Source organism: Carcharodon carcharias, chromosome 9 (assembly GCF_017639515.1).
Source record: "Carcharodon carcharias isolate sCarCar2 chromosome 9, sCarCar2.pri, whole genome shotgun sequence".
In the NCBI taxonomy this organism is placed as follows: domain Eukaryota; kingdom Metazoa; phylum Chordata; class Chondrichthyes; order Lamniformes; family Lamnidae; genus Carcharodon; species Carcharodon carcharias.
In genome coordinates this window covers 65,254,620-65,282,374 of record NC_054475.1, presented here as the reverse complement: position 1 = coordinate 65,282,374, position 27,755 = coordinate 65,254,620, and the positions used below count along the sequence as shown (strand labels likewise).

Below are 27,755 nucleotides of genomic sequence, written 5' to 3'. Positions count from 1 at the left end.
AATCGTATCATATCTGTTTACTTATTGACTGATGGAGCAGGCTTGAGGGGCTGAACAGCTGACTTCTGCTCCATTTCTTCTGTTCTCGTTATGATATTGGGGGCAGAAAGTTAGATTATAAGGACCGATACATAGGCTAGGCTTCTATTACCTAGAATTTGGAAGATTAAGGCATTATTTCATTGAGTTGTTACAATTAAAGTAGTTGATGGGGTGGATGGAGATGAGCTATCTCCTCTGGTGGGAGAGTCCAGAACAAGACAGTCTAACCTTAGTGCTAGGAAATTTGGGAGTGATATCTGGAAGTACTTTATGTAAAAATATAATTTTGAAATTTGGAGGTCTTTGCATCTTCCCCCACCTCCCCGCCCCCCACCCCCCCACGGCCCCACTCCCCTGTCCAACACCATGGCCAGGATTTCCCAGTTGGCTAGCGGGGGAGTGGGGCCTGCTCATGGACATGGGACGATGTCGGGTGGAACTCCTGACGTCACCCCGCCTCATTTCAATTTTCAAGTCTGTGGGGGCTCAGCCGAATCAGCTGTGCGCCCACCGACCTGTCAATGGCCTATTGAGGCCATTTAAAAACTATTTGTAGCACTTAAAGGGCCTACCCGTCCAACTTTAAGGTTGGTGGGCAGGCCAGGAGCCCTGGCAGACTTTGGAAAAAGCATGAAACCTCATCCATGTGTGGGATGAGGTTTCATGTAGGTTTTTAAAAATTTAATAAGTATATTTAAAAGTGATGGACATATCCCAACTCATGTGACAGTGTCACATGAGGGGACATGTCAGGGAAATTTTTTTTTGTTTTTAAGGTTTTTCATTGTGGAGCCAATCTTCCTGTGGCAGCACTTAGCCTCAGGGAGATGAGTGTGCTCTTTCCCGTGCATGCACGAAAGAGCGCACTCTCAGCTGAGGGAATACCCCCCATCCGCACAGGAAGCGCATAGTGCTTCCTTGTGAATGTCACGCTGGGCGGGCCTTAATTGGCCCACCTGCATAAAATGGCACGCCCCCAGTCAGGGGCACCAATAGGAGGTGTGCTTCCACAGGGGGAGCATTTTGCCCCTTGAGATAGAGGATAGGTCAGCTAAACATTTTAAAACTGAGCCAGAAAACGTTATTAATTGTTCCACTGGGTGGCTGTGTCTTCATCTGCCTAGGCCCTGAGCTCTGGAATTCACTTTCAATACCTCTTTGCCTCTCTACCTCTCTATTCCTCCTCTAAGATGGTCCTGAAAACCTACCTCTTTGACCAACCGTATGTGGCTCTGTGTCCAGCCTTGTTGATAATGGAGCCTTTGTTTTATTAAATTCATATTAAGGATAATGGAACCAAAGTGGGCATATGAAATTAAAATATAGAAGCTGTAATCTAACTGAATGATCTCCTCCTGTTTCTGTGTTCCAGTATTCAGATGGTATCTTGGTTTAGCATCTTGTCTGACAGCTCGGGTCTCTACCAATCCTGCACAACTCTGTACTGCGCTGGTTAGTTGAGATGATCTGCTGAAATTCTGCAATAGCACTTTGAACCAACCGTGGGCTTCAGGCTAAAATTATGAAAAGTTGGATTTTTGCTTCCAAAAGGAACTGTACAATCAAAACATCTGTCATTTACTGGATGTGGATGTCGCTGGCTGGGCCAGCACTTATTGCCCATCCCTAATTGCCCTTGAGAAGATGATGATGAGCTGCCTTCTTGAACTGCTGAAGTTCCTTTGGTGTAGGTACACTCACAGTGCTGTTAGGGAGAGCGTTCCATGATTTTGACCCAGTGACAGTGAAGGAACGGCAATATATTTCCAACGCAGGCTGGTGAGAGACTTGGAGGGGGACTTCCAGGTGGTGGTGTTCCCATGTCTTTGCTGCCCTTGTCCTTCTAGGTGGTAGTGGTCGTTGGTTTGCTGCCTAAGGAGCCTTGGTGAATTCCTGCAGTGCATCTTGTATATGGTACACACTGCTGCTACTGTGCGTCAGCAATGGAGGGAGTGAATGTTTGCGGAAGGGGTGCTAATCAAGCGGGCTGCATTATCCTGGATGGTGTTGAGCTTTTTGTGATGTGGGAGCTGCACTCATCCAGGCAAGGAGGCAGTATTCCATCACATTCCTGATTTGTGCCTTGTAGATGGTGGACAGGCTTTGGGAAAAGTCAGGGGGAGAGTTACTCGCCACAGGATTCCCAGCCTCTGACCTGCTCTTGTAGCTACATTATCTGCATTAGCATCACTGCCTCCAATGGCACACTGTGGATCTCTGTTAGAACCAGTCCCTTGCATGAGAATCATACCTAAAGCATTGCAGGTTTTCACTGAATAGTGAGGCCTTACCATGTGATCACCCATTCTGCTGTTCTGGTCAAAAGGAACATTGAGTGTGATGTTTGGTTTGCTTTGCTTTCAGTAGCTGGCAGACTAGCCAGCTAGTGATACTAGCCTATACCTTTACTATCATCGTTTCAAAGGTGAAGTAATTTCCAAATTGGACAGAGGCAAAGCTATACTATCCCTAGAGTGTTAATGTGGGTATTTGAGATTATAGGATTAGGCCGGGTGGCTCGTTTTATGAGCAGTGGTGAGGAAGTTTGCAGGAGGAGTTAGCACTTTCCAGTAAGTTGCTGGTTTGTATAGTCAAATATAACCATAGTATCAAAGGAAAGTTCCAGAAGATTAAGAATTCTGTAGGCATCAGTAATAGGGACCTTGCCACTTTCCCACACCTGGTTAAAATTAAAACACAAATGGTGCAGCAAGCTGAATAAAGAAACTGGCCTGTTTCAACATTTGATTACAAATCATAACGGAAAAATGGCACTTAATGAGAGATTTGAATAGTAATCCTGGTCAATGTGCTATACTTCGGGTTGCCAGGAAGGACTTCGATAGATTAACCGGGACCTATTCAAAGTTCTTGAGAGGGACACAGTGGAATAAAAGTTCTCTACATGCAATAGAACAAAACTGTCACACCCTGTGTTAGCCCTTTTTATGGAAGATGAGAATAGGTTCTGTTTGAACACAGTGGGAATGGTTTGTTCAGAATCCCATCTAATAACTTGCAACTTCTGGCAGAAACATGAAGAGCTGAATAGTGTAATTTTTCTGCATCGTTTTATGGCTTCCAAATATCTCAACTCTACTTTTGCTTTTAATTTGTTTTGCGTTTCTGAATGTTGAATTCTGGAGCAGGACTAAAGCAGGAATTGATGTGAACTCTAGCCTTTTGCTATTTTAGAGTTTTAATCCTCAGTAGATCTCCTCTGGCTAATTTTAAAATGAGGCCTGTGAATTAGTGGTAAATTTCTCAAACATCGGACCAGGTGAGCTTGAATGAAATGTTAAGATTGTTAGTGGGACAATGAGTGCCATGGAAGTAAGTTAGACACAAGACTTATACCTGTGCATGTGGGGACCCCTTAACTGCACATTAGCAATATAGATCATGTGCAGTTGGAGCAGAGTTAGGTATGGATAATTAGACCACCATGTACTCATGTAACTTGTCATTTTATTTTTTTATACTTCAATTTTATATCAATAGTTGGTACAGTAAAATATGTCAGTTTGTGAAGTAAAAGTAATTTGTTAAAGCAGTACAGGCTGGGGAGCACTAAACTGAGGTCCCACAGCACCATCACCAACAAGAGGACATATTACAATTCATAAAAGGCAGTGATGGGGTTATTACCCAGGCTGGCAAAAGGTGTTCAGTGGTGCTGTTGATCACATGCACAAATGATTGACTGTCATTTTGGAAACAAGACGCCTACAAAAGGTACAATTAATATTGAACAAAGCTGTGATGAGTTAAAGATATTGAACTTGTAAAATGAGTAAGTGGTGAATGAATTTCAATATGGGTGTGAGATGGTACATTTTGACGGGGAGAATAAAGAAGCCACAAACAACTTGGAAAAGAGTCTGGAGGAGTAAAGGAATCTGAGATATAGATATAGAAATTGTTAAAAATAGCAGCGATGGTTAATAAGCCTTTTTTTAAAAATAGCAAACCAAACAGTTTGCTTTCTAGCAGGATAGAATTTAAAAGTAGGGAAGTTATGAAACTTGTATAGGACCTAGATTAGGCTACACCTGTAGTACTGTGCACTCTTGTCTTTCTTACTAAGAAAGATGTCAGGTACTGAAGGAAAAAGAGATTACAAGGATGAAACCAAAAGGGAAGTTATACAGATCAAGAAAAGCTATCATAAATCCAAGATGAAACTTTTGTATTCCGCGTAGTTTGAATGTGGAATTCACTAGCAAAAGGAATAGCTGATGTGATTGATACATTTAAAGAAGAATTGAAGCAGAAAGGAATAGCAGGCTGGGAGGGAGCTCATTTGGAGCATAAAGCAGTTTGGGCCAAATGGCCTCATTTGTGCTGTAGTCTTCGTGATACAGACAGTTTCCACAACAAAGCTGGACTTGAGAATTTACAATGCAAAGGCTAATGGAAAAAGTATGCAGATATTTTCTGTTTTCGTATATTCGTATATGTACATATTGTTATGTAATGCTGCTTATATAACGTATAATGCAGTGAAGTCATATTAAGCAGGCTTAATAGTTCAGTAAATGTATCAGTTTAATTTCTCCAATATTCATATTTCTTCATTTGTAGAAGCCAGTTATTAAACCTTTTCACTCCTAAGGCAAATTAATGCCTTTGCAAATTTAAGTGATACTTGGAAGCTTGACAGACAGGAAATGTGCTTTGAAATCATCTTGGAAGATGGTGCTAGTATTTGGATTCAAGCCATGTCTTTATGTTAATGACTCTTCAAACGCTGTCTGGCTGTGGAAGTAACGAGTAGCATTGTGACAGACATCCTACCTGTAGAATATACTCTGCTGTTATTGTGCACTGGAACCATGGCCTGAATTTTTTCCATGTCGGGCGGGCTCGGTGGGAGCGGGTGGGGGTGGTCGGGAAGCTGACCACTGCCTGCGATCGGCTCCACACCGCGATTTCACGCGTGGATCGCAAGTGGTAGCGCTGACTTAGGCTGGACGGGCAGCATAAACTTCAACTTAATTACCTTGTTAATGGCCTTATTAGGCCTTTCAATTATCAGCAGGCGCGCAGCCAACTCAGCATGTGCCTGGCGAACAAAATATTGTGACGCTGCATGGTGATGTCTGGACACACACCCAACATCATCGCATGTCATTTTACGCTCGGCGTGTCAGGTGCGCGCCCATATGCCAAAGGTAAAATTCTGGCCCATGTCTTTCTCTGTTAATGGCTTGTTTTAATCCCTACGTAAAACAGCATCCTGCCACCAGTCTGCACTGTAATCTGTACTAACATGCACAGGTGACTACAGAAATGCCTGCAGCAATTAAGGGAGATTGTTGCACCCGGTCTAGTTGGGTAAAGGGACAAGTCACTAATTTCCAAGCAGTTGTCTAGCAGCTGCAGAAATGTATACCATTAGGCCTCTGGGAGTTAAATATTTAAATGAAGGTTGGGCCAGAAATAAAGAAGTTCTGGCTTTGCAGGGGTTTCCCCCAAATTTGATCACTAATCATAAGGAATTTGAGGGGGAAACAGGCTGTAATCAGAATCATAACTTGATACAAATGTTGCATGTTTCATTTCACTTAAGGGAAAAGCCAAACTCCTCTCAAAATAAATAAACTGAGTGTGATGGCCAATTCCCTTCAAATGACTGGTTACCCAAACCCAGGAAGTCCCAGTAATGTTGTCTAAGTCACTGAAGGAGCTAAGACTGTTCAAATTGGAGTAAGATGGTTCAGACTAACACAGCTGCTGCAATGGAGAGAAGTTGGTGGGGTTGGGGGGGTGAGGAGAAATGACCTGTCAGTGTATCTAGACCTTCAAAGAAAAACAATGTTTTTGGATGCAAATATATTCAGTTTGTAGTGTTAAGTAAATTTGTTAATTTAACCCTAAGTTAAGGTGTAAGGTTGAAATGGAAACATGCACAGAATTCCAACATGGGAATGAGTCATTTGGCCCAACAAATCATGATGGTGTCTGCCGTGTATGAACAATTCCCACAGTGAGAACCATTGCATTTAAATGCTGCATTTCCTGCCAACACAAGATGGTCACTGATACCTGTCCACACATGCACAGAATCCAATGTCATTTGCAGGAGACACTGTGCCAGACCATCTTTGAGTCATCTTCCTATCCTGAAGCCCATTTGTCCAGTTTGAGCCCTGCAGCAGGCAGGGTGTGATCTCCCTGTTGTTTCCAGGGACCAGAATGGGGAGGGAGGGGAGACTACGGATCCATAGGGTTGACGGCCACAATTCTGTTTGCAGCTCCACAGCTTGTTCCCAGTGACAGACCTGAATTAAGGGGAAGAGACTCCAGAGTGGGAGATTCGGAAACTGTGGGGAGGATGTAATTGCAAACTGCTTCCCTTTAGTAAAAGTTGTTAACTTGATGCTGCCGGCACAGTAATATTTGCAGTTCCAGATTGTGATGATCGCACAAGTACCCTGCTTCACGTTGCCCCTGCTTCACGTTGCCCCTGCTTCATGTTGCCCCTTATAAAGATGGTGGCTGCACGTGCATGGCATTGGCACCAAACATAGCTGCATTTAAAACAGGTATTTGTTTATTATATGGAGTTTTACAGCAGGAAAACAGACCTATGCCATTGTGTGTTCACCATGAGCATGCTCTTGTCCTATTTCATCTTGCCATTTAACATATTCTTCTATTCCTTTCTCTCTCATGTATTTATCTAGCTTCCCCTTGGATGCATCAATGCTATATGTCTCGATTACTCCATGGTAGCAAGTTTCACATCTGAACTGCTGAGTAAATAAGTTTCTCCTGAATTCCTTATTGGGTTTATTAGTTCACTACCTTTTATTTATGGCTCCTAGTTTTTGACAACCCCACAAATGGTCACACATTCTCTGACTTTACCCTGTCAACCCTTCCAATTGTAAAAGCCTCTATCCAGTCAGCCCTGGCTCCACTCTTTCCCCAGAGAAAAAAGCTCCACCCTGATCAATCTTTCCTGATAGGTATGACAACTCAATTCTGATATCGTCCTTAAATCATTCTTGTATCCTCTCCCATGCTTATACATCTTGTCTGTAATATGAAGACCAGAAACAAACTAAGCCAAAAGATGATGACATTCCCTAAGCAAAGATAAAAATGTTATTTTCAAAGTTGCTGCTTGTGGTATCTTAAATCCTCTGTTTATTTTGTGAAAAGTGGAAGCAAACAATGCCTCATTAATGACCAGTTATCTTGAGTATTTAATCCATTCTAATCCCCTCTAAGTGATATGGAGTTAGTTTGTAAACTGAATGCAGTTTAAATTGAGGTGCAAGTTGGTGTTTTTTTTTGGTTTTTGGATGTAAACCTTGCTCAGATGCCCAATTTTCTTGGTAGTATCATGGCCTGGGTGTTGGGCAGGACTCTGCACTGTGCTGTTCCAGTACCTCAACTTGCTCAAGGCAGAACCAAACTGTTCACAACCTTGGATGTCCTATTTAATCCTAAATTGAACTTCCCATTGTGTATTGTCTTCATCAAACTTTGAATTTCACTGGTTTGTGCCCTGCATCAGCCCATCTGTTGCTGAAACCCTCATTTTGTTACCTCCTGACTTGACCTTTCCAATGATCTCCTAGCCAGCGTCCCACCTTCCATAAACCTGAGCCCATCCAACCATTCCAAACTCTCTCCATAATCCCAATACTGTGCTTGCTGACTGACATGAGCTCCTTGTTCAGCACCCCCTCCATTTTAAGTTTCGCATCCCTGTGTTCAAATTCCTCCATGTTCTTCCCCCCTCTACAACCTTGGATCGCTAAGCTCTTTCAATTCTTTCCTCTTGTACGTTCCTGATTTTGAGTGCTTCACCTTTTGGTGGCGCTTCCTTTCAGCTCTGGAGTTTACCCCTCAGCTCCTAATTCTCTACCTCTCTTTTTAAGAACCCACCACTATGAACAAGCTTTTGGTCACCTGTCCTAGCTTTTGCTTCGATGTTACATTTTCTGTTTTTATCAACTCCTTGATGTTTTATGTAACTGAAGGTGCTATATAAATTCAAGTCGCTGAATGTTGTGGATAGTGATCTACAGGTTGCAGGGAAATGATGATCCTGGTCTTGTTGGCAGGGACCATATTGCCTGTCAGCTCCAGGATCTCTCGGGTCAGGGCACTGAGCTAAGTGAGCAGATATGTGGGAGTTCTGGCCCAACATTCAATGTAGTGACCCTTATGCAATAGCTGGTGAATACACCCAGTTCCAAAGGAGCGTCATATTGAACTCAAAACATTAGCTGTTTCTCTCTCCACAGATGCTGTGTTGACCTGCTGAGTATTTCAGCACTTTGTTTTTATGCTTTGTCTTATAATTTAGCCATCATTCCATGAGATCATAGTTGTTCTGTGACCTAATTCATCCTTTGTCCCATACCCCTTAATGGATAGCAAAAATCTCAAAATTCACAGTTGGTCTAGCCTTACTTGCCATCTGTGAAAGAGAGCTCTAAAGTTCTACTACACTGTGTAGAAGTCTTTACTAACTTCATTCTTGAAAGATTTGGCTCTACTTTTAGACTAAGCTCCCTAGTCCTACATTCTCAACTAATGGCAACAGTTTCTCTCTCAATCCTATCTGTTCCCCTTATATCTTCAACTTTGATCAAATCACCCTTAACCTTCTAAATTCCAGGGAATACAACTGTAGTTTGTGTAAACGCTCCTTGTAATTTAATCCTTGAATAGTGGGTGTCATTCTGGTAAACCTAACACTGCTCTCCTTCCAATCCCTCCTTCCTAATGCAAACTGACACCCCATTTGTTTTGGCTATCACTTCGAGTGGTTTAAGAACCTTTTAAAGGTCTCTGTACTTGTTCATACCCTTTATCAATATCCCTTTGCAGGTTCCTGAATTCTCTGTTTTGGTGACATCTGTAAACTTTACCACCTCTTCCAGGCTTTTATCCAAACCTTGGTACATGGTGAGCAGAAGCAGCGCAAGAACTGATCACTGTGGCACACCACCCAATTTCAAGCACACTTTCATATATAATTTTTTTAAACTGTCCTTGAGTCATATGTTTAAAGGGGAGAAAACCAATTTTTAACCCTGTTTGTGTTCCTGTTCCCAGTTCCACACCTTTAAAGCTAGTCATCTGTGTAGCACCTTGTCAAAGATTTTCTTAGGCAGAATTTTTCATCCTGCAGGCAGACACTCACCCAACCCAAACAAGAGTAAAATATTGCACGATGGCCTCAGTTGCGTGTCCCGATGTTATCGTGCACTGGTGTGATATTTCGCTCGGTGGTGCATGCAGGTGCTGGAGCGGAGCCTGCCATTAATTAAGCGGCCACTTAACAGTCCAATGGGCTGTGATCTTTCCTTGCCCATGCGATTTTTCTGCTTGTTGCATGGGCAAAATGGGCAGCCCACATTTTGCAGAATCTCATCCATGGGCTGGATAAAAAGGGTCAGCGGCATTGCCAGTGAGAGTAGTGAGGAGTTTAGGAGATAGTTTGCTGGTTGCTTATTTGAACTTCACAGCTTTGTCTCTGTTCTGAGCTTCATTTCAGGACTCTCTGGCATCTCCAAGGGCCCTGGAGGATTCAGACCGTATGGACCCTTCCAAGTATCAGACAGCCTTCCCTTACCTTGGTAATGGGGATTGTGGTCTCCGCTGATGGCACCTCCCCAGAGGATGAATCCAGTAGTGAGTCAGAAGAGGAGCATGGTGAGAACACTGAGGGCATGGAGGCAAACCTCAGTAACCTTCAGGGAGGCAGGGACACCAGGGACGTCTTGATCCAACGCTCCTTAAGCTAGGCTGCCAAAGATCTGCTTCCACCTCATGCCAAGGCTGCCTCCTCCATCCTGGATGTCTGGAAGGACCCTTTCATTTGAACCCAAAGAACACTCAGTGCCTGTTCAATAAAGTTCAGAGCCACCTACGTCCAGCATACGTACTGGCATTCCCTGTACCAAGAAAATACAAAGGTGAAGCATACTCAGGCCATGATGACAAAAACAAAATTTATCTCATTCTGACAAATCAAAATTGTTCACAGAAACTTCTCTGGTCGTCTTTCCTAGACCAGTATAGATAAAGTAAACAAATGAACATAAAATCACCCATGACTTTCCCCTCTTGTGCTCATGGTGCCTTTAACTTACAATTGTGAATGCTATGTCTTGCTGCCCTTCCTCGCTGGCACTGGCATTAGAGACAGCCTGCTGACTCTGCTGTCTTGTTGGCCTTGATGACCTTGGTGGTCGCCCTCTGGTCAGTGGAGCCTGTGCTAGCCCCATGTGGGAGGGAGTCACCAGGGCTGGCATCTCCCCATTTGCAGCCTCAGATGCCACAGTCACTGGCAAAGGAGCTGCTGCTGTCATCCAGAATGTCCTGAGGGAAGCCCGCAGAAATGACCGGCAGCTCATGCACCATTGTGAAGTTGCTGTGGCCCTCCCTGCACATCATTGATGGATGGGCACCTAGCTGGGATACTGGGTGCCTCATCCATCTCCCATACTGGCACTGACCACCTGAGGTCAGTGCCTGTATGAGGGCTTGCATGTCCAAGCGCATCCTCAGGAACCCCTCATTCTGTCCCTGGAGCTGCCTCACTGAGAGTCGCTACTCTCTCAATGGAGGAGGCAGTGCACTCGGCCATGAGGGCCAATGCAATGCTCATGCTCCACATGGACTCCTCCACAACGGGGACCATGGCATGCAGACCCTTCTGGATATCCACGAGATCCTCCCACACATTCCGCTGGAAATCCAGCATCTGCTGCCTAATGGACAACTCCAGAGGCTCATCAGCCTTCAACTGAGCATCATCCTGGTCTCCAGCAATCCTGACTGCTGGTGCCATGGGTGCACTCTGCTTCCACCTGCACTTCCAGCAATTGTGAGGGCATTGCACCAATGTGCACAGAGATACCAGCTGCTGCTCTAATGCCCACTGAGGTGCTGGTATCTGCCCTAGGTCCCACTTCAGAGAGTGGGTGTGACGCAGGTGCAAACGATGCCCAGTGGTCCTCCAGTGCTGGGTGGCCCTTCAGGGTCTGCAGATCAGACGCCTGTTGATGAACATAAAAGGGAGAACAGGACATGTCATTAGTTTAAGTCATCACACTGTCACTGTGCATCCCAGGCACCCTGGTGAAACCATGAAGATCTACATCATGGTGCCATCTTCTTTCAATGATCAATAGGGAATCCAGGTTCAAGGCTCCCATCAATGAGGAGGCTATACTAGATGCTTGCACAATCCAAAACTCTCACCTCTGTGCACTGCGCTCTTACCTTCATCTGGCACCCCCACCTCTCCAAGCCTGGTTGCACACGGGGCATGCCGGCTCTCAGGCTCCAGGGTATCTTGTTCATATTTTGAAAGGATTAGGTGGCTAGTGGGGCCTCTGCCGATCGTGACCTTTCTACACTGCTGTGGGCGGTCTTCTCCTGGAACAAGAGAGGAGCATTGATCAGTCCATTCTGTACCTGCAGCCCCATTGCAGCCTGGCCAATCCCAGCTGAGGAACACTTCACAGAGCACATCTGAGTCGTTGCTCTCAAGCTGCAAGGCACGCAGTTCAAGCAGCCAGGGCTCGCTCCCTTGGCCAGCTCTGGTGTGATTGACAGTTGGCACTTAGACTTTAGCACCCCTGAGCTCCACAGGGGAGGGATGGCTGGATCTTAACACATCTGCACACATGCCAACAGAGTACTCCACCCTTCTGAGTGCAGCAGGTCATTGAAGCGCTTCCAGCACTGCCACCTCCTCCCATGCCCTCTTGGTGAGGTGCAGTGGCCGCTTCCTCCCATCTCTGGGGACAAGGGTGTCCCTTCTGGCAGCTTCCAGGAGCACAACAAGTCACTCTCCAGAGAAACAGGGGGCCTAGTGCCCACCCAACTTGCCCTCCCACCTGCCATGTCCAGCTTCACTCGGGTCCATTGTGCTGGCTCAGGAAACTTGCCCCATGGCAGCCTTCCAGGGGCTGCCTGCACTGCTTTTAAACTGACTGTCAGGTCACCATTGGACCCGGCAGCTGACAGGCCCCTGCCCCTGCTTGGCGCTTCCTGGCCAGTGTGGCAAGCCACGTTTCACACTGGCCAGACCTTAATTGACCCACCAGCATGAAACTGCAGTTGGGCCCGATCGCAGATGGTAGTCAGTTTCACCGCCACTCCTGGGCCAGCCCACCTGACGAGGAGAAAATCCTGCCCTTGAAGTTCATGGACACTATATATCTTCTGTATTTCCCACCTGCCATGTCTGTTATCTCTTCAAAAGATCTGAGGTTTGTCAAACATGATAATCCCTTATGAAATTGGTGTTGGCTCCTTCGAGCTCTTTTCTTTTTATCTAAATGCATGGTAATTTTGTCCTTGGACTGTAGACTTTTCCTAGCACAGATGTTAGTCAACCTGGCCTGTAATTACCCAAATTGGCTGTCTCCTTTTTCAAAATGCTTATTACATTGGCCACTCTTCAATCCTCTGGCATATGTCTAGTCCTGAAATATATTTTCCAATGCTTCTGCAATTTCTTCCCTCAACCCCTTCAGGATTCTAAAATTTTCCTGGTGCTCAGTCACCCCTTAAACTAACTTGTTTAAAATTTTCCTTTATCCAAAAGTCACAAGTATCACTCTTGGCAACTCCCTTGACAGCCCCTTTCTCTTATCCTTTTTAGTAAATGCTGATGGTTAGTAATTACAAAATACCACTGCTATTTTTGATCATTTAAATTTGGGTCCCACCACACTTAACTTTCCCTTTCCTAATGACGCTAGTAAAATGCTTTCTGGCTCCTTTTGATATTTGGAGTTTGTCCCCTCACTACCTCTCCCTCATTGCTAATTTAGCTTTTCCGTTATTTTTGGTCCTTGCACACCCTCTTCAAATTGGATTAATTTTCTAACCTCTTTCTGACATATTGAAGCTATTTGCATTTTTAATGAAATATACTTTTATAATCTGTTTAGAGCAATTGTTTTTAGTCCTGTGTGAAGTTCACTTCAGCCTGTGCAGTTCACTCATCTTTCTAAATCCTCTGCCTATGGGGGGACAGGATGAATCCAGTAGCTAAGAACGAGTTGTTCGAAATCATGAAGAATTCGGTAGAGTAATGAAGGAGAAATGATTACAGTGGTGAACGGATCAGTAACAGAGGGCATTATTCAAGATAATTGGCAAAAGAGCCAGAGTTGACAGGAGAATTTTTTTTACACAATCTGGAATAGGCTGCCTGAAAGGTTAATAGAAACAGATTTTATATTCCCTTTCAGAAGGGAAAGGAAAAAACTGTAGGGCTATTGGGAAAGAACAGGGGTGTGAGACTAATTGAATAACTTCAAAGAGCCAGTACTGGGACGGTGGACTGAATGGCCTCCTATCTTTATCACTCTGATCAAATAATTTAGTATAAGTGACTGAAACTTTACTCAGTGGCACATTATGGGTTCACCTGGGAGGGTGATTGAAAATTCAGGATACTCAAAATATCTTGAGTAAGAAAGATATAAATAAAATGCAAGTTGTTTTAGACTACATATAATGGTGAGCTCAGGCAATTCTACTGCATTTTTAGGTCTGGCAGCATTGGCGGAGAAGAAAAGAGTTAACGTTTCGAGTCCTCATGACCCTTCAACAGAACTGAGTGAATCTTAGGAAAGGGGTGAAATATAAGCTGGTTTAAGGGGAGGGGGTGGGGGGAGAGAGAGAAGTTGGGGGGGAGGTGGTGTGGTTGTAGGGACAAGCAAGCAGTGATTCTGTTTTTGTTTTGGATTTCCAGCATCTGCAGTTTTTTGTTTTTATCTCTACTGCATTTTTGTTGTCCTGGAGCAGTCTTTTTACTTTGCCCATGCAAGGAATTTTAAGTATCTGCTGCTACCTAGTGGCCATTGCACAACTGCAGCCTGAATGAATCTTTATCTCTAATTGCTGTCTAATGGAAGGTAAGGCCTCAATGGTGATTAGATGGATGCAGCAGACATTTGCTTGTCTCGCATTCCAAGGACAAAATGCAAGCTGTGGAGTTTGAGATGGCAGCTGGATGCATTTATATAGCACCTTCATGGTAAAACATCCCAAAATGCTTTACAGCAACATAATCAGACACAAATTGATGCTAAGCTAAAGAAGGGGCATTAGGACAACTTTGTCAAATCAGTTGGATTTAAGGAGGGTTTTGAAGGAGGGGAGTGGAGGCAGAAAGTTTCAGGGGGAATGTTCTACACAGGCTGAAATTTGCTCGCTGGGGTTTATAAACCAATGTGGTGCATGGGGGTTTAAAATAATAGCGGTGATTTTCAGTGAACTGAAGTCTTTTGTTTGCTTTCATTTCTTTTAGTTTAAAGGGACATTAAGATGGTGTATACACTGTGGTGAGGGAGGCAGAATATTGTGTTTTACCTAATCAGAACAAGCTTGAAGTCCTCTATCCATAACCCATTTGTCCATTGTGTTTAACTCATCTGTTCATTGCCTGTGTATTGGGCACTGCTCAGTGTGGTTTATGGTTTTGCTCTTCCTTTTAGAGGCTTTGGTAGAGAACTTGGGGGAGAGTTACCCTGTAGAATCTAAGCATATCTGTATGTAATTAATAGATCTGGCTCAACACTTTAAAATAAAATTCTATGAAATGTCCCATTTCGTGATTGGGTTCTGAGATTGGTTCATTGTATTGTTCAAGTGGCCATTCATGTGTTGGCAGACAGTTATTGGCTGGGGTGGATCACAGTAGGAACCCTAGCCTATTTGCCTCCTCCCTCTGGCTGGGGGTCTGAAGACCAAAGGTATTGTTATCACTACTACAGCTCCAGTCTATTAACTCAGCAGAGATTGGAGATCAAACCTGAATTTCATGGTCCATGTGGCTCATGTCATAACCTTGACTAGTTAACCATTGTGGAAGGGTGAGGGGTAGAATAGAGAAACGGTTGTGCATTTTGAAAGATTCTGGCTATTTGGTACCAGTGCAGACAATTGTTGAAATGGTGTTTGAGTTTCATGCTTTTGCTTTCTTTGCAGCCTTCTCCCCACTCTAACCACCACCACTGCTTGTGTCAGTACAGGTCAGGCAGGATCGAGCTGATGCAGTTGGGGCTGACTGAAGCATTCAATTCTATCAAACATGTCCAGTGAAACTTGAGACTCACCCTAAAAAGCTGTAGGGTGAAAATTAGTCACTTCTATGTCCTGCATTATAACAGTGACTATACATGGTTGTTAAGGCTTTTCGTCTTGCATCTCATCAGGATAATCACTTAAGAATATTAATGTAAGGGGAAGCAACAACTTTATAATGTATGCGAAGAGAGTGCTGACTGTTGGCAAGTGGACTCTAATTGGTAGAGGTGTTGCCATGGAGAATGCACTGGCTAATGGTGACAGTTAACTGTCAAGCATTGTTTGAGATTTAAACCAGGCAGCTTGACTGGTTAAGGCATTGCCCTGAGGAATGAACCAGGCTGTCACTCATTTTGTTTAGCTGAAATAGGTGCAATGTGTGTACACATTGCTTCTAAACTTCCATCACCCTTTGTGTAATCTTTCCTAACTTCACTCCTGAAAGGTCTGGCTCTCAGCTTAGGCGATGTTCCCAGTCCTATACCAGCCAACAGCAGAAATGGAGTTGAGAAACCATTTTTCATGCTTTGAATCTGAGTTCACTAGTCAAGTAAACTCTCATTCCATGCCTTCATGTACACTCGTTAGTTCATGCTCGCTATCAAAAATGGAGAGACAGGCATAAGAACAAACTGTTTGTTTATTGCAAAGGAGGGCAGAGCACTAAATCCTTGTGTGCTCCCACAACCAACACCAGCTTCAGACTTAACCAGTAGCCCGCTCTGTACATTGGTCAGTACTGACACATGGTTAGTCCACTACATTCTCTTAAAGGTACATGGTACTCCATTTTACCACATCCCTCCCCCTTACTTAAAAAAAAATACAGTTGACAAACTTAATGTGAAGTATTTACACTAATTTACAACTATTTACAAATCAGGTCTCTCAGGAGGCTTCCTTGGACGAGTTGAACGTTGCAGTTCAACAACCTCAGCTGTTTTTTCCGAGGTCTCCTTTTCAGCGAACAGTTGTCCACTAAGTACCTCTGGATGATTTCACCATCTTCCGGGTGCAGTCACATTCACTCCTGCAGGCCCCACCCCCCTCCTCCAAGCTGAAACAGATAAAGGGCAACAAGCACAAAGCAATACAGTGATGAGCTACACGATGTGTGAAGGGAGAAGAAAGAGGAAAAGGGGGGGAAATTGTTTTTCTTTGAGGATTGTCAATAATTTTTTTCTCCCTGCATGTCCTTTTCTTCATAGCACTGATACCTGGTATCTCGTTAATTTCGTTATTGACTGGATTAGACTCAGGCGTGAGCTGAACATGAGTGAGCTCGATAGTTGGGATTTCTGACAGCTCTTCTGAGAACTCGGGGCCTTCAGGGTTTTTACACAGCTGCTGCTTCAGCTCTTTCAATTATTTCTTATTCTCATTTAATCATTTCCTGGAGAATCTCATATTGCCTCTTCTTGACTAATTTGTTCCTTAACTCTGCCAGAGACAGGTTTAACTGTTCCTTTCCTTATCTTTTCAGTGGCACAAATTGGGAGCTAATCAAATTTTGTAGCGCCCGAAAGTCTAAGTTTTCCTCTTCTTTCTGAGGGATGCTAATTTCAGCTTGAACTCTACCCCAGTGTAACAGTTCTATAGCTTTCTCCTGTTGGATCTTCATGCACCCATTATTTTCTGCAGTAATGCTTCTGTCTTCCAATTGGGAACTTAGGGGCCCTTAAGGTTTATCTCTCCCAGTCAGTTCCTTCTGAGGAGACTCGATCCCTTGCCTGACATTACAAATAGGGGTAATGTTACAGACTGTACTTCATACTGCACTTCACCAGTGTGTGTTTTCAGTTTAGTGTTCAAAACTTCCAATCTCAAAGGACGGGTTCCTTTATTCAAGTATCTGAATGTCTGTTCTCCAATGATGGACATCAACTTCCATCTTAACAGCTTGCCCATTGACTATAATGACTACTTGGATTGGCTCCATTCTACCCACTTTCAGGTTATATAATGAATGGATGTCTGATCCTATTTCTTGTTCTTCGTAAGACATGTCACGATTTCTCCCTTTGTCTTTAAAATGCTGTTTCAGCCTATCTCTGCGGTGCTGCCTTATGTGACCATAGCGGTGACAGAAAAAGCATTCGACTTGTTTGAATTGTTGATCACCCATTGGATGACTGGATGCATTTCTTGCTCTCATTCATTTTTTGTAGGTTTTCACTGTGGTACTGTTTTTTTTACTAAATTGTACATAGTGGGTGTTTCCTGCCTTTCTGTGGGGTCTGATGTTTTTGTGCCGGTCTGTCCCACCCTACCAGATGGACAGCGCCATTTTGTGAACTCTTTATAGCTTCCGAATTTCTAACAGCACTCTCCATGGCTGTGGTTAATTCTAATGCCTTACTGAAGTCTAGATTAGCTTCGGCTAGCAAACACCTTTTGAGTAGTATCATCTCCAATCCTGCATATCAGTCGGTCTCTTAACATATCACTAATGGACGTTCCAAATTCACAATGCTCAGTTAATGCCTTTTAAACGGCCACATAGTCAGCTATCGTCTCCTCTGGATGCCCGTCCCTTGAATTGAACTTGGAAGCGCTACATGAGGGCTTTGGTCTCAGGTGGTTTTGTAAAATTTTTATTAACTCATTGAAAGGGGTGTTAGGTGGCATGAGCCTGCGGATCAGCTCATACGCTTTGCTCCTGCACATGGACAAAAGAATTGTCCTCTGCCGTGATGTCATTAGTGATAAAATAGAACACTAGGCATTCGACAGAGACCAAACATCTGAAATGGAATTGAATCGGTCGACAAACCTGAACAGCGACATCCTGAATGACTGTAAGGGGTCTGCGCTTCCTGATGGCTTCCCAGTTAATGACGAATTTGAGTGTTTGACTTATCGCAGCTTTCTTGACTGCTGTCGATTGATTCGCGTTTTGCCTTCTGCAGGGTTGCCCTCTGCCTGGGGTCTCATGATTTTCAGTCCATAGCCATTGTTCTTGCACGTACCTCTTTAAATATACTGCCGCTTAAGAGCAGTCACTTTTTTTTAAACTCCATCTCTGCAGCTGTCCACTTTTCTGTGCTGTGTTTCACACTCTTTTCGAGTTTGGGTAGGATCCCCACAATCACGAATCTACAGTTTTTTTTCTTAATTTAAAACTGCAGCATTTCTTTCTGCTGTGATGTAAGTGCAGATTGTCTTTATGTTTTGCTCGTCCATCTTGTGAATTCTCACTTGGGGTTCTTACAATTTTGCTATGCTCATCCTCATTGCCAGTTTTGTCTTGAGTCTGAGTTCACTAATCGAGTAAACTTGAGTTGCATGCCTTCATGTACACCTGTTAGTTGATGCTCTCTATCAATATTGGAAAGGATAAGAACAAACTGTTTATTGCAACAGAAGGCAGAGCACTAACTCCTTCTGTGCTCCCACAGCCACCTCCAGCTCTAGTTAACCAGCAGCCTGTGCTGTATATTAATTGGTCAGTACTGTCACATGGTTAGTCCACTTGCATTCTCTTCAAGGTGCTCCACTTTACCACACCATCCATTCCCCTAAATATCTTAAAATTAGATCAAATTCTACCCCCCAAACCTTATTAAATTCCATGGTGTACAACTCTAGTTTATGTAATCTATTGTTCAAATATCATTCTGCTAAATCTGCCCAGACTGCACTCCCGCCAACGTAAGAAATGAGGAGTCGGCCGTTCGACCCCTCAAGCCTGTTCCATCATACAATAAGATCATGGCTGAGCTGATTGTAGCCTCAATTCCACTTTCCTGCCTGTTTCCCAAAACCTTTCACTCCCTTGTAGCTCAAAAATCTGTCCACATCAGCCTTGAATATATTCAAAATAAAAATGAAATGTCTCCTGCTGTCTGACCTATTCCTGACCTTCGATCTTGTTCCACCTGATCCTCCCCCTTTCTCAACAGCATAAAACCCGTCACATTTCTACTTCTCTCCAGTTCGGATGAATTGTCAAGGCTTGAAACGTTAACTTTGTTTCTCTCTCCAAATATATTGCCAGAACTGCTGAGTTTTTCCAGCATTTTCTATTTTTATATTGAATATATTCAAGGCCAATATATCCTTCCTAAGATGTGGTGCCCAGACTGCTCTAACTCCAGGTATGACCTAACCAGAGCCTTGTATAGTTGAAGCAGGACTCCTGCCCTCATGTATTCTAGTTCTCTAGATAGCTTAGACCATTGCAGATGAATGTGATTCTCTTAACTTGACTGGCAGTGTAATCCTGTAAACTAGGAGATCTTGATTTTTGAATTTCACTTGTCATTCTCCCTGCCAAACCTTTGAAACATCTTTCATTTCTCAGGAATGAGAGGGGAGAGACAGTTGAGGATCTAAACAATGTTTCATTGTGTTTTGGGATATTTTGAAGCCTTGCAGGTCCCAAACTTGCTAACTAGTAAAAGGAAGAAAAGATTTTCACACGATTGAAAGTGGAACAAGATAAATGAGAACTTTGACTTATTCTTGTAGCTGTGTGAATTGTTTTTGTGGTTAAACTTCCTGAGTTGTTTGTGGGTTTAAAGTAACACTAAGTGTACATTTCAACAGATCTCTGGCCACAGACAATGACTCCAGAACACAAGTTGTGGCCTTCAAATGTGCTAAATTGACATCCAAACACATTCCTGATGCATGCTTGCTTTTTTTTTTAGGTGTTTTCCACATGAGATTATTTTTATAATCTGCATTTCAGGTTGCAACCATCATGGACTGAGCTGTAATGAAGCAGCAAGAATTGGGGCTACAGAAAGTCTCCGTTCTCTGGATGTGGCCTTGTGTAGTGTCCTAAATGTGAATTCTGCTCCTTATTCCACAATATTGATGCTGCCCTTCAGCATCAGATGGCAGAAGATCCGTTTGAATAGCGCACAAGATGACTTAACTTGGCCTTTAATTGTGATGTTACTGATTTTTGGAATTTCCTCAATTGTAAAACCATTACCTGGTTTTAAACTGCGCTGCAAGGTCCCACATTTGCTTCTAATCCTGATGGGAGTTGCTGGAGGTCTACAGTGCTTAATTGTTAATAAACATTTGGAAACAGTGAGCAGTCTGTACTGGACTAATCCTTTCTCTAACCATGCTAAAGATTTAGTGCTTTCAAAATAACATGTGCCTGGGATGATGCTAACTGAAGTATGCAAGGAACTTCCAACTCTTGATATACTGGTTGAGCTTCATTGGATGATTGCAAGAGGCTGATTAATCTTTTTTTTAACCTTTTTTTAATGGTAATTATAGAACAATGGGCTCTGATCTCTAGCAATGAGCAATTAGAATTGAGAATTGGGTTTCTGATATCCTTGCTGATTTCACTGTTATTGTTGTGGGCCTTAGCTTAGGTTGTCCTTGGTTAGGATCCATGGTGACTGCTGGAGGCAGGGCTGTTGGTAAACTTTACCTTTCACTAAACATTCTTGTAACCAAATACCAAGGCTTAGCACGAGGCTTCACAGAAAACCATCCCTCTGGCTCTCTTGTCATGTGATCCTTCATCACTGATGTAGACTGTCTATTTACATATTTGTCAATAACTTTTAATAGTACATCTCCCCTGCACCCCACTTCCCCCCCCCCCCCAAAAAAAAAACAAGTCCAACTCTATTGAATACATTATTTACATCTGCCCTGAAGTAATCTCCTCTTCCCTGGTTCACAGAGATAACCATTGTGGTGGTTTCATGAATCTCCCTGACCTTGCTCTCAGCTCTCTCCTGAGAATATGTAAGTTTCAAGTTCTCTGTCCCTCAAACTTGGTATAGTATGTGAATTATCCTGAGAATACCAGCTTGCTGTTCAGGTTGTCTCCCTGATCTTCTGGATAACTGGCCCATTCCATCGAAAGTCATCTTGTAGATAAGAATACACTTCTGGTTCTTCTCTCTTCCATTTTCAATCTTCATACGATAAGATTACAGGATGTGTTTTTCCAAAATCTGGCCTTCATGATTTTGGTTACAAGTCCATACTGATTCCCTGCCTGAAGTTCTAGTAAGTTATGTCCTCTGGTACTATTCCTGGTCTGATTTTTGCATGATGATACTCCTTCTCCCTTGAGGCATGGCATAAGGAGGAGAAGGAAGTTGAGACTGCAGTGGTTGTCCCATTAGAAGTTCACATGGAGCCAGATCATTCTGGAACCATGTGGAATGGTAGCTCAACAGTGCCCAGTTGATATTGCCATTTTTTTTCAAAGCCTTTACTGCCTTTCGGCCTCCCCATTAGCTTGTGGGTATCTGGATGAGCTACATGTGACCAAATCCATAAGTTTCTGTGAACTGTTTAAAATATTCATTCTCACTGACAGCCATTGTTTGAAATGATTAAGCCTGAAATGCTGTGTGTGGCAAAATTTGTTTTAGTAATTTAGTGATAGCTTCTGAGGTGGGAGCATGAGGTGTTTAACCTCAATCCACCTGGAGTAATAGTCAACAACTATGAGGAATGTCTTCCCCTTGAGCACAAAATATTCATTCTGAGACATTCCCATGGTCTGGATGGGAATGAGGATGCCATCAGTGGTTCTCTTTGCCCCACGCAATGGATCGCACAGGTGATGCAGTTTGAAATAATTTTTTCTAATGACTTTGAGATCCCTGGCCACCAAACAGAATTTTGTGCTCCAGCACAACAGCTAGTGTCCCTGGTGTATTCTCTGCAGTATCTTGAGACTGAAAACTCTGATCAATCTCATCATAAATCAGCAAGTCATCAGTGCTACTGAGATATCTTTGCGCAAAGTATTGCTTCAGGATGAGATTATTTGGAATGTATTCTGGCCATCTTCTGATGCAGTACTCCCTAATTTAGCATATTCTTCTTCTTTTTGTGCCTTGGTGGTTGGTTGTGAGAACTCTCATTTTGCCTCTGTTGCTGGTAGAAAATGGCTACCAATGAAGTATAGGGCTCACCTCTAACAAAATTAATGTCCTCTTGTTCAGGCTTTTCAACAGGAATGTGTGACAATGCGTCTGCCATAGTTTGTTTTCCTTGGACGTACTTGATTGTAGCATTGAATCTCAGATGAAATTAACGGCATCTTTGCTAATTCTTCATTTAATAACATAACCAATGGTTTGTGGTCTTGTCTCAATGGTAAACTTTAGGCCTAAGGCATAGTTGGCAAGCTCATGGATCTGCTAATGCTTTTTCAATTTAAGTGTATCTTTGTTCCATTTCAATGATTGTGATGCGTAGCACAACGTTCTGTTTACCATCTCTCGAGTTTGAAAGAGTTAACGATGCATCTGCAGCAACTAGCATGAGCAGTTCTGGATTATAGTGAACCAATGTCTGGTGAAATGAGCATTTCTTTTCTCTCTATGAACGAAATTTGTTTTGTTTTCCTCCCAATACTATGTTTGGTGGTGCCTAAGCAATTGGTAATGGTTCATTTGCATATGTCAGATAAAAGTGGACCTTCTCTATTTGGATGATCGTCACCATGAACGGTTGAAGCTTTGTGGCATTGAGGTGGTGAAAATTCTTTGATTGCCTTGGTCTCTTTTTTTTTGAGGATCAGTCCTGATGTCTGATGTATGAACGATGGTCTCAGAAATTTAGTGGTTGGTTGTGAGAACGCATTGAGGAGTTAGTTCTGCTTCTTGTAAGTATCGCTTTCATTCTGGCATTTGTTTCTTATTCATTCACAGAATGTGGGCTTTGCTAGCTGGGCCAGCATTTATTTCCCATCTGTAGTTGCCCTTGAGAAGGCTGTGCTGAGCTGCTGCCTTGAACTGCTGCAGTCCATGTGGCGTAGGTATGCCCACAGTGCTGTTAGAAAGGGAATTTCAGGATTTTGACCCAGTGACCGTGAAGGAACAGCAATAGATTTCTAAGTTAGGATGCTGAGTGGCTTGGAGGGGAACTTCCAGGTCGTGATGTTCCCATCTATCTGCTGCCCTTGTCCTTCTAGATGGCAGTGGTCATGGGTTTGGAAAGTGCTGTTGAAGGAGCCTTGGTGAACTCCTGCAGTGCCTCTTGTAGATGGTACACACCGCTGCTAGTGTGGGTGGTGGAGGGAGTTTGTGGATGTGGTGCCAATCAAGCGGGCTGCTTTATCCTGAATGGTGTCAAGCTTGAGTGTTGTGGGAGCTGCACTCATCCAGGCAAGTGGGGAGCGTTCCATCACACACTCCTGACTTGTGCCTTGTAGACTTGTGCTGGACATACTTTGGGGACTCAGGAGGTGAATAACTCATCGCACAATTCCTAGCCTCTGACCTGCTCTTGTAGCCACAGTATTCCAATGGCTATTCCAATTCGGTCTCTGGTTAATGGTAACCCCCCAGGATGTTGATAGTGGGGGATTCAGTGATGGTAATGCCATTGAACATCAAGGGGCAATGGTTGGATTATCTCTTGTTGGAGATGGTTATTGCCTGGTACCTGTGTGGCACAAATGTTACTAGCCACTTGTCAGCCCAAGCCTGGATATTGTCCAGGTCTTGCTGCATTCAGACATGGACTGCTTTAGTATCTGAGGAATCGCGAATGGTGCTGAACGTTGTGCAATCATCAGGGAACATTCCTACTTCTGACCTTATGATGGAAGGAAGGTTATTGATGAAGCAGCTGCAGATGGTTGGGCTGAGAACATTGCCCTGAGCAGTGATGTCCTGGAGCTAAGATGACTGACCTCCAATAACCACGACCATCTTCCTTTTGTGCTAGGTATATTGCAACCAGTGGAGAGTTTCCCCCCGTTTCCCATTGACTCCAGGGGGGAAACTAGGGGTCCTTGATGCCACACTCGATCAAATGCTGCCTTGATGTCAAGGGCAGTCACTCTCACCTTACCTCAGGAGTTCAGCTCTTGTCCATGTTGGAATCTAGGCTGTAATGAGGTCAGGAGCTGAGTGAGTGGCCTTGACAGAACCCAAACTGAGGATCAGTGAGCAGGTTATTGTTAAGCAAGTGCCATTTGATAGCACTGTTAATGGCCCCATCCGTTACTTTACTGATGATTGAGAGTGGATTGATGGGGCGGTAATTGGCTGGGTTGGATTTATCCTGCTTTTGCGTACAGGACATACCTGGGCAACTTTCCACATAGCCGGGTAGATGCCAGTGTTGTAGCTGTACTGGAACGGTTTGGCTAAGGGCGCGGCAGGTTCTGGAGCACAAGTCTTCAGTATTATCGCTGAAATATTGTCAGGGCCCATAGCCTTTGCAGCATCTAGTGCCTTCAGCTGTTTCTTGATATCATGGAGTGAATCGAATTGGCTGAAGACAGGCACCTGTCATACTGGGGACCTCTGGAGGCACCAGAGATGGATCATCTGCTTGGCACTTCTGGTTGAAGATTGCAGCAAATGCTTCAGCCTTATCTTTTGCATTGATGTGCTGGGCTCCTCCATCATTGATCGGGATATTTGTGGAGCCTCCTCCTCCAGTGAGCTGTTTTAATTGTTCACCACCATTCACGACTGGATGTGACAGGACCACAGAGCTTGGATCTGATCCATTGGTTGTGTGATTGCTTAGCCCTGTCTATCACTTGCTGCTTATGCTGTTTGGCATGAAAGTAGTCGTGTTATAGCTTCACCAGGCTGACACCTCATTTTTAGGTATGCCTGGTGCAGTTCCTGGCATGCCCTCCTGCACCCTTCATTGAACCAGGGTTGATCCCCTGGCTTGATAGTAATGGTAGAGTGGGGACTATGCCAGACCATGAGGGTACAGATTGTGTTCAAGTACAATTCTGCTGCTGCTGATGGCCCACAGTGTCTTATGGATGCCCAGTCTTGTTGCTAGATCTGTTTGAAATCTATCCCATTTAGCATGGTGGTAGTGTGTCTCAACATGATGGAGGGTATCCTCAATGTGATAGCGGGACTTCATCTCCACAATGACTATGCGGTGGTCGCTCCTACTGATACTGTCATGGACAGATGCACTTGCAGCAGGCAGGCTGGTAAGGACGAGGTCAAGTATGTTTTTCTTGTTGGCTCCCTCACTACCTGCCACAGATCCAGTCTAGCAGCTACATAATTTAGGACTCCGTCAGTAGTGGTGTTACTGAGCCTCTCTTGGTGATGGACAAGAAATCTACAGATGAGCAGTGGGGGGTGTTCAAAAAGGAAATGGGGAGGGGACAGGCTTAACATGTTCCCTCTAGGGTGATCGGAAGAAGTAACAAGCCTAGGGAACGAGGGATATTCGGGATACGATGAGAAGGAAAAGAGAGGCTTTTTAGCAGGTACAGAGGGAGCAAATCAGCAGAGGCATTAGTGGAGTACAGAAAGTGCAGGGTGGAGCTTAAGAAAGCTTAAGAAATTAGGAGAGCAAAGAGGGGATATGAGAGCTCTGGTTGGTAAAAGTAGGGAAAATCCCAAGATAATCTATATCAATGGGAATAGAATAACCAGGGAAAGAGTAGGGACCAAGGGGACAATTTCTGGGTGGAGCCAGAGGACATCAGTAGAGTGTTGAATGAATACTTCACACTGTCTTCACCCAAGAGAATGAGGATGAAGGTATCGAACTCGGCGAGAGAGACTGTGAGGTTCTTGAGCAAATTGATATAGGGAGTGATAAGGTATTGGAGATGTTGGCAGGCTTAAAAGTGGACAAATCTCCAGGTCCAGATGATTTGTGTCTCATTCTGCTGAGAAAGGCAAGGGAGGAGATCACAGGGGCTCTGCCCAAATTTTTAATTCCTCTCTGGCCACAGGGGAGGTGCCAGAGGACTGGAGAACAGCTAATGTGGTTCCGCTATTTAAGAAGGGTTGTAGAGATAAGCCAGGGAACTACAGACCAGTGAGTCTCACATCAGTGGTAGGGAAACTATTGGAGAAGATTCTGAAGGAGACAATCTATCTCCACTTGGAGAGGCAAGGTTTGACCAGGGATAGTAGGCATGGCTTTGTCAGAGGGAGGTTATGCCTAACAAATTTGATTGAATTTTTTGAGGAGGTGACCAGGTGTGTTGATGAGGGTAGCTGATGTAGTTTATATGGATTTCAGCAAAGCCTTTGACAAGGTCCCACATGGGAGACTTGTAAAGAAGGGAAATGCACATGAGATACAGGGTAATTTGATAAGGTGGGTTCAAAATTGGCTTAGTTGTAGGAAACAGAGGGTGATGACAGAAGGATGCTATAGTGACTGGAAGCCAGTGTCCAGTGGCATACCACAGGGTTCTGTACTGGGTTCCCTATTATTCTTCATTTATATAAATGACATAGATGACTATGGGGGGTTGGATTAGTAAGTTTGTGGATGACACAAAGATTGGCCGGGTGGTTAACTGTGAGGTTGAGTGTCTTGGGCTACAGGAAGATATAGACGGGATTGTCAAATGGGCAGATAAGTGGCAGATGGAATTTAACCCTGAAAAGTGTGAGGTGATACACTTTGGAAGGAGTAATTTGATAAGGAAGTATTCAATGAACAGCATGACACTAGGAAGTTCTGAGGAACAAAGGGACCTTGGTGTTTGTGTGTCCATAGATCTCTGAAAGTGGAGGGGTATGCTAGTGGGGTAGTGAAAAAGGCATATGGGACACTTGCTTTTATCGATCAAGGCGTAGATTACAAAAGTAGGGAGGTTATATTGAAGTTGTAAAGAACCTTGGTAAGGCCAGAGCTGGAGTGTGAAGTTCCGGTTGCCACATTATAGGAAGGATGTGATTGCACTGGAGGAGGTGCAGAGGAGATTCACCAGGATGTTGCCTGGGATGAAACATTTAAGTTATGAAGAGAGGTTGGATAGACTTGGGTTGTTTTTCGTTGGAGTAGAGAAGACTGAGGGGCGACCTGATCGAGGTGTGCAAGATTGAGGGGCATGGACAGGGTGGATAGGGAGCAGCTGTACCCCTTAGTTAAAGGGTCAGTCACAAGGGGACATAAGTTCAAGGTGAGGGGCAGGAGGTTTAGGGGGGATTTGAGGAAAAACTTTTTTACCCAGAGGGTGGTGACTGGAATGCTCTGCCTGGGAGGCAGGTTGCCTCACATCCTTTATAAAGTATCTGGATGAGCATTTGGCATGTCATAACATTCAAGGCTATGGGCCAAGTGCTGGTAAATAAGATTAGGTAGGTAGGTCAGGTGTTTCTCACGTGTCGGTGCAGACTTAATGGGCCAAGGGGCCTCTTCTGCATTCTGTGACATTGAAGTCCCCCACCCAGAGTACATTCTGTGCCCTTGCCACCCTCAGTGCTTCCCACAAGTGATGTTCAACATGAAGGAGCACTGATTTATCAGCTGAGAGAGGGCAGTACATGGTAATCAGGTGGTTTTCTTGCCCATGTTTGACCTGATGCCATGAGACTTCATGGGTCCATCGTCTATGTTGAGGAGTCCCAGGGCAACTCCCTCCTGATTGTATACCACTGTGCCCAGGGATGGTGATGGTGGTGTCTGAGACATTCTGTAAGGCATGATTCCGTGAGGGTGACTGTCAGGCTGTTGCTCAACTAGTCTGTGTAACAGTTCTACCACTTTCAGCACTAGCTCCCAGATGTTAGTAAGGAGGACTTGGCAGGGTCAAAAGGGCTGAGATTGACGTTGTCATTTCTGATGCCGGGTGGTCCATCCAGTTTCATCCCTTTTTTTGTGACTTTGTAGCTGTTTGTTACAACTGGCTTGCTCAGCCATTTCAGAGGGAATTAAGAGTCAACCACATT

The 27,755-nt window shown here is 44.0% G+C and overlaps 1 protein-coding gene across 2 annotated transcripts in view; it reads right to left on the bottom strand.

Moving 5' to 3' along the window:
- Positions 1-16,135: 16,135 nt before the first annotated feature.
- Positions 16,136-27,755, bottom strand: part of LOC121282585 — a 46,120-nt gene continuing 34,500 nt past the window's right edge. For both annotated transcript variants that reach the window (XM_041196335.1, XM_041196337.1), the window contains exon 6: positions 16,136-16,183. In XM_041196335.1, coding sequence (XP_041052269.1) covers positions 16,151-16,183 — 33 coding nt within the window. In that variant the 3' untranslated portion in view covers positions 16,136-16,150. The remainder of the gene's footprint in view (positions 16,184-27,755) is intronic.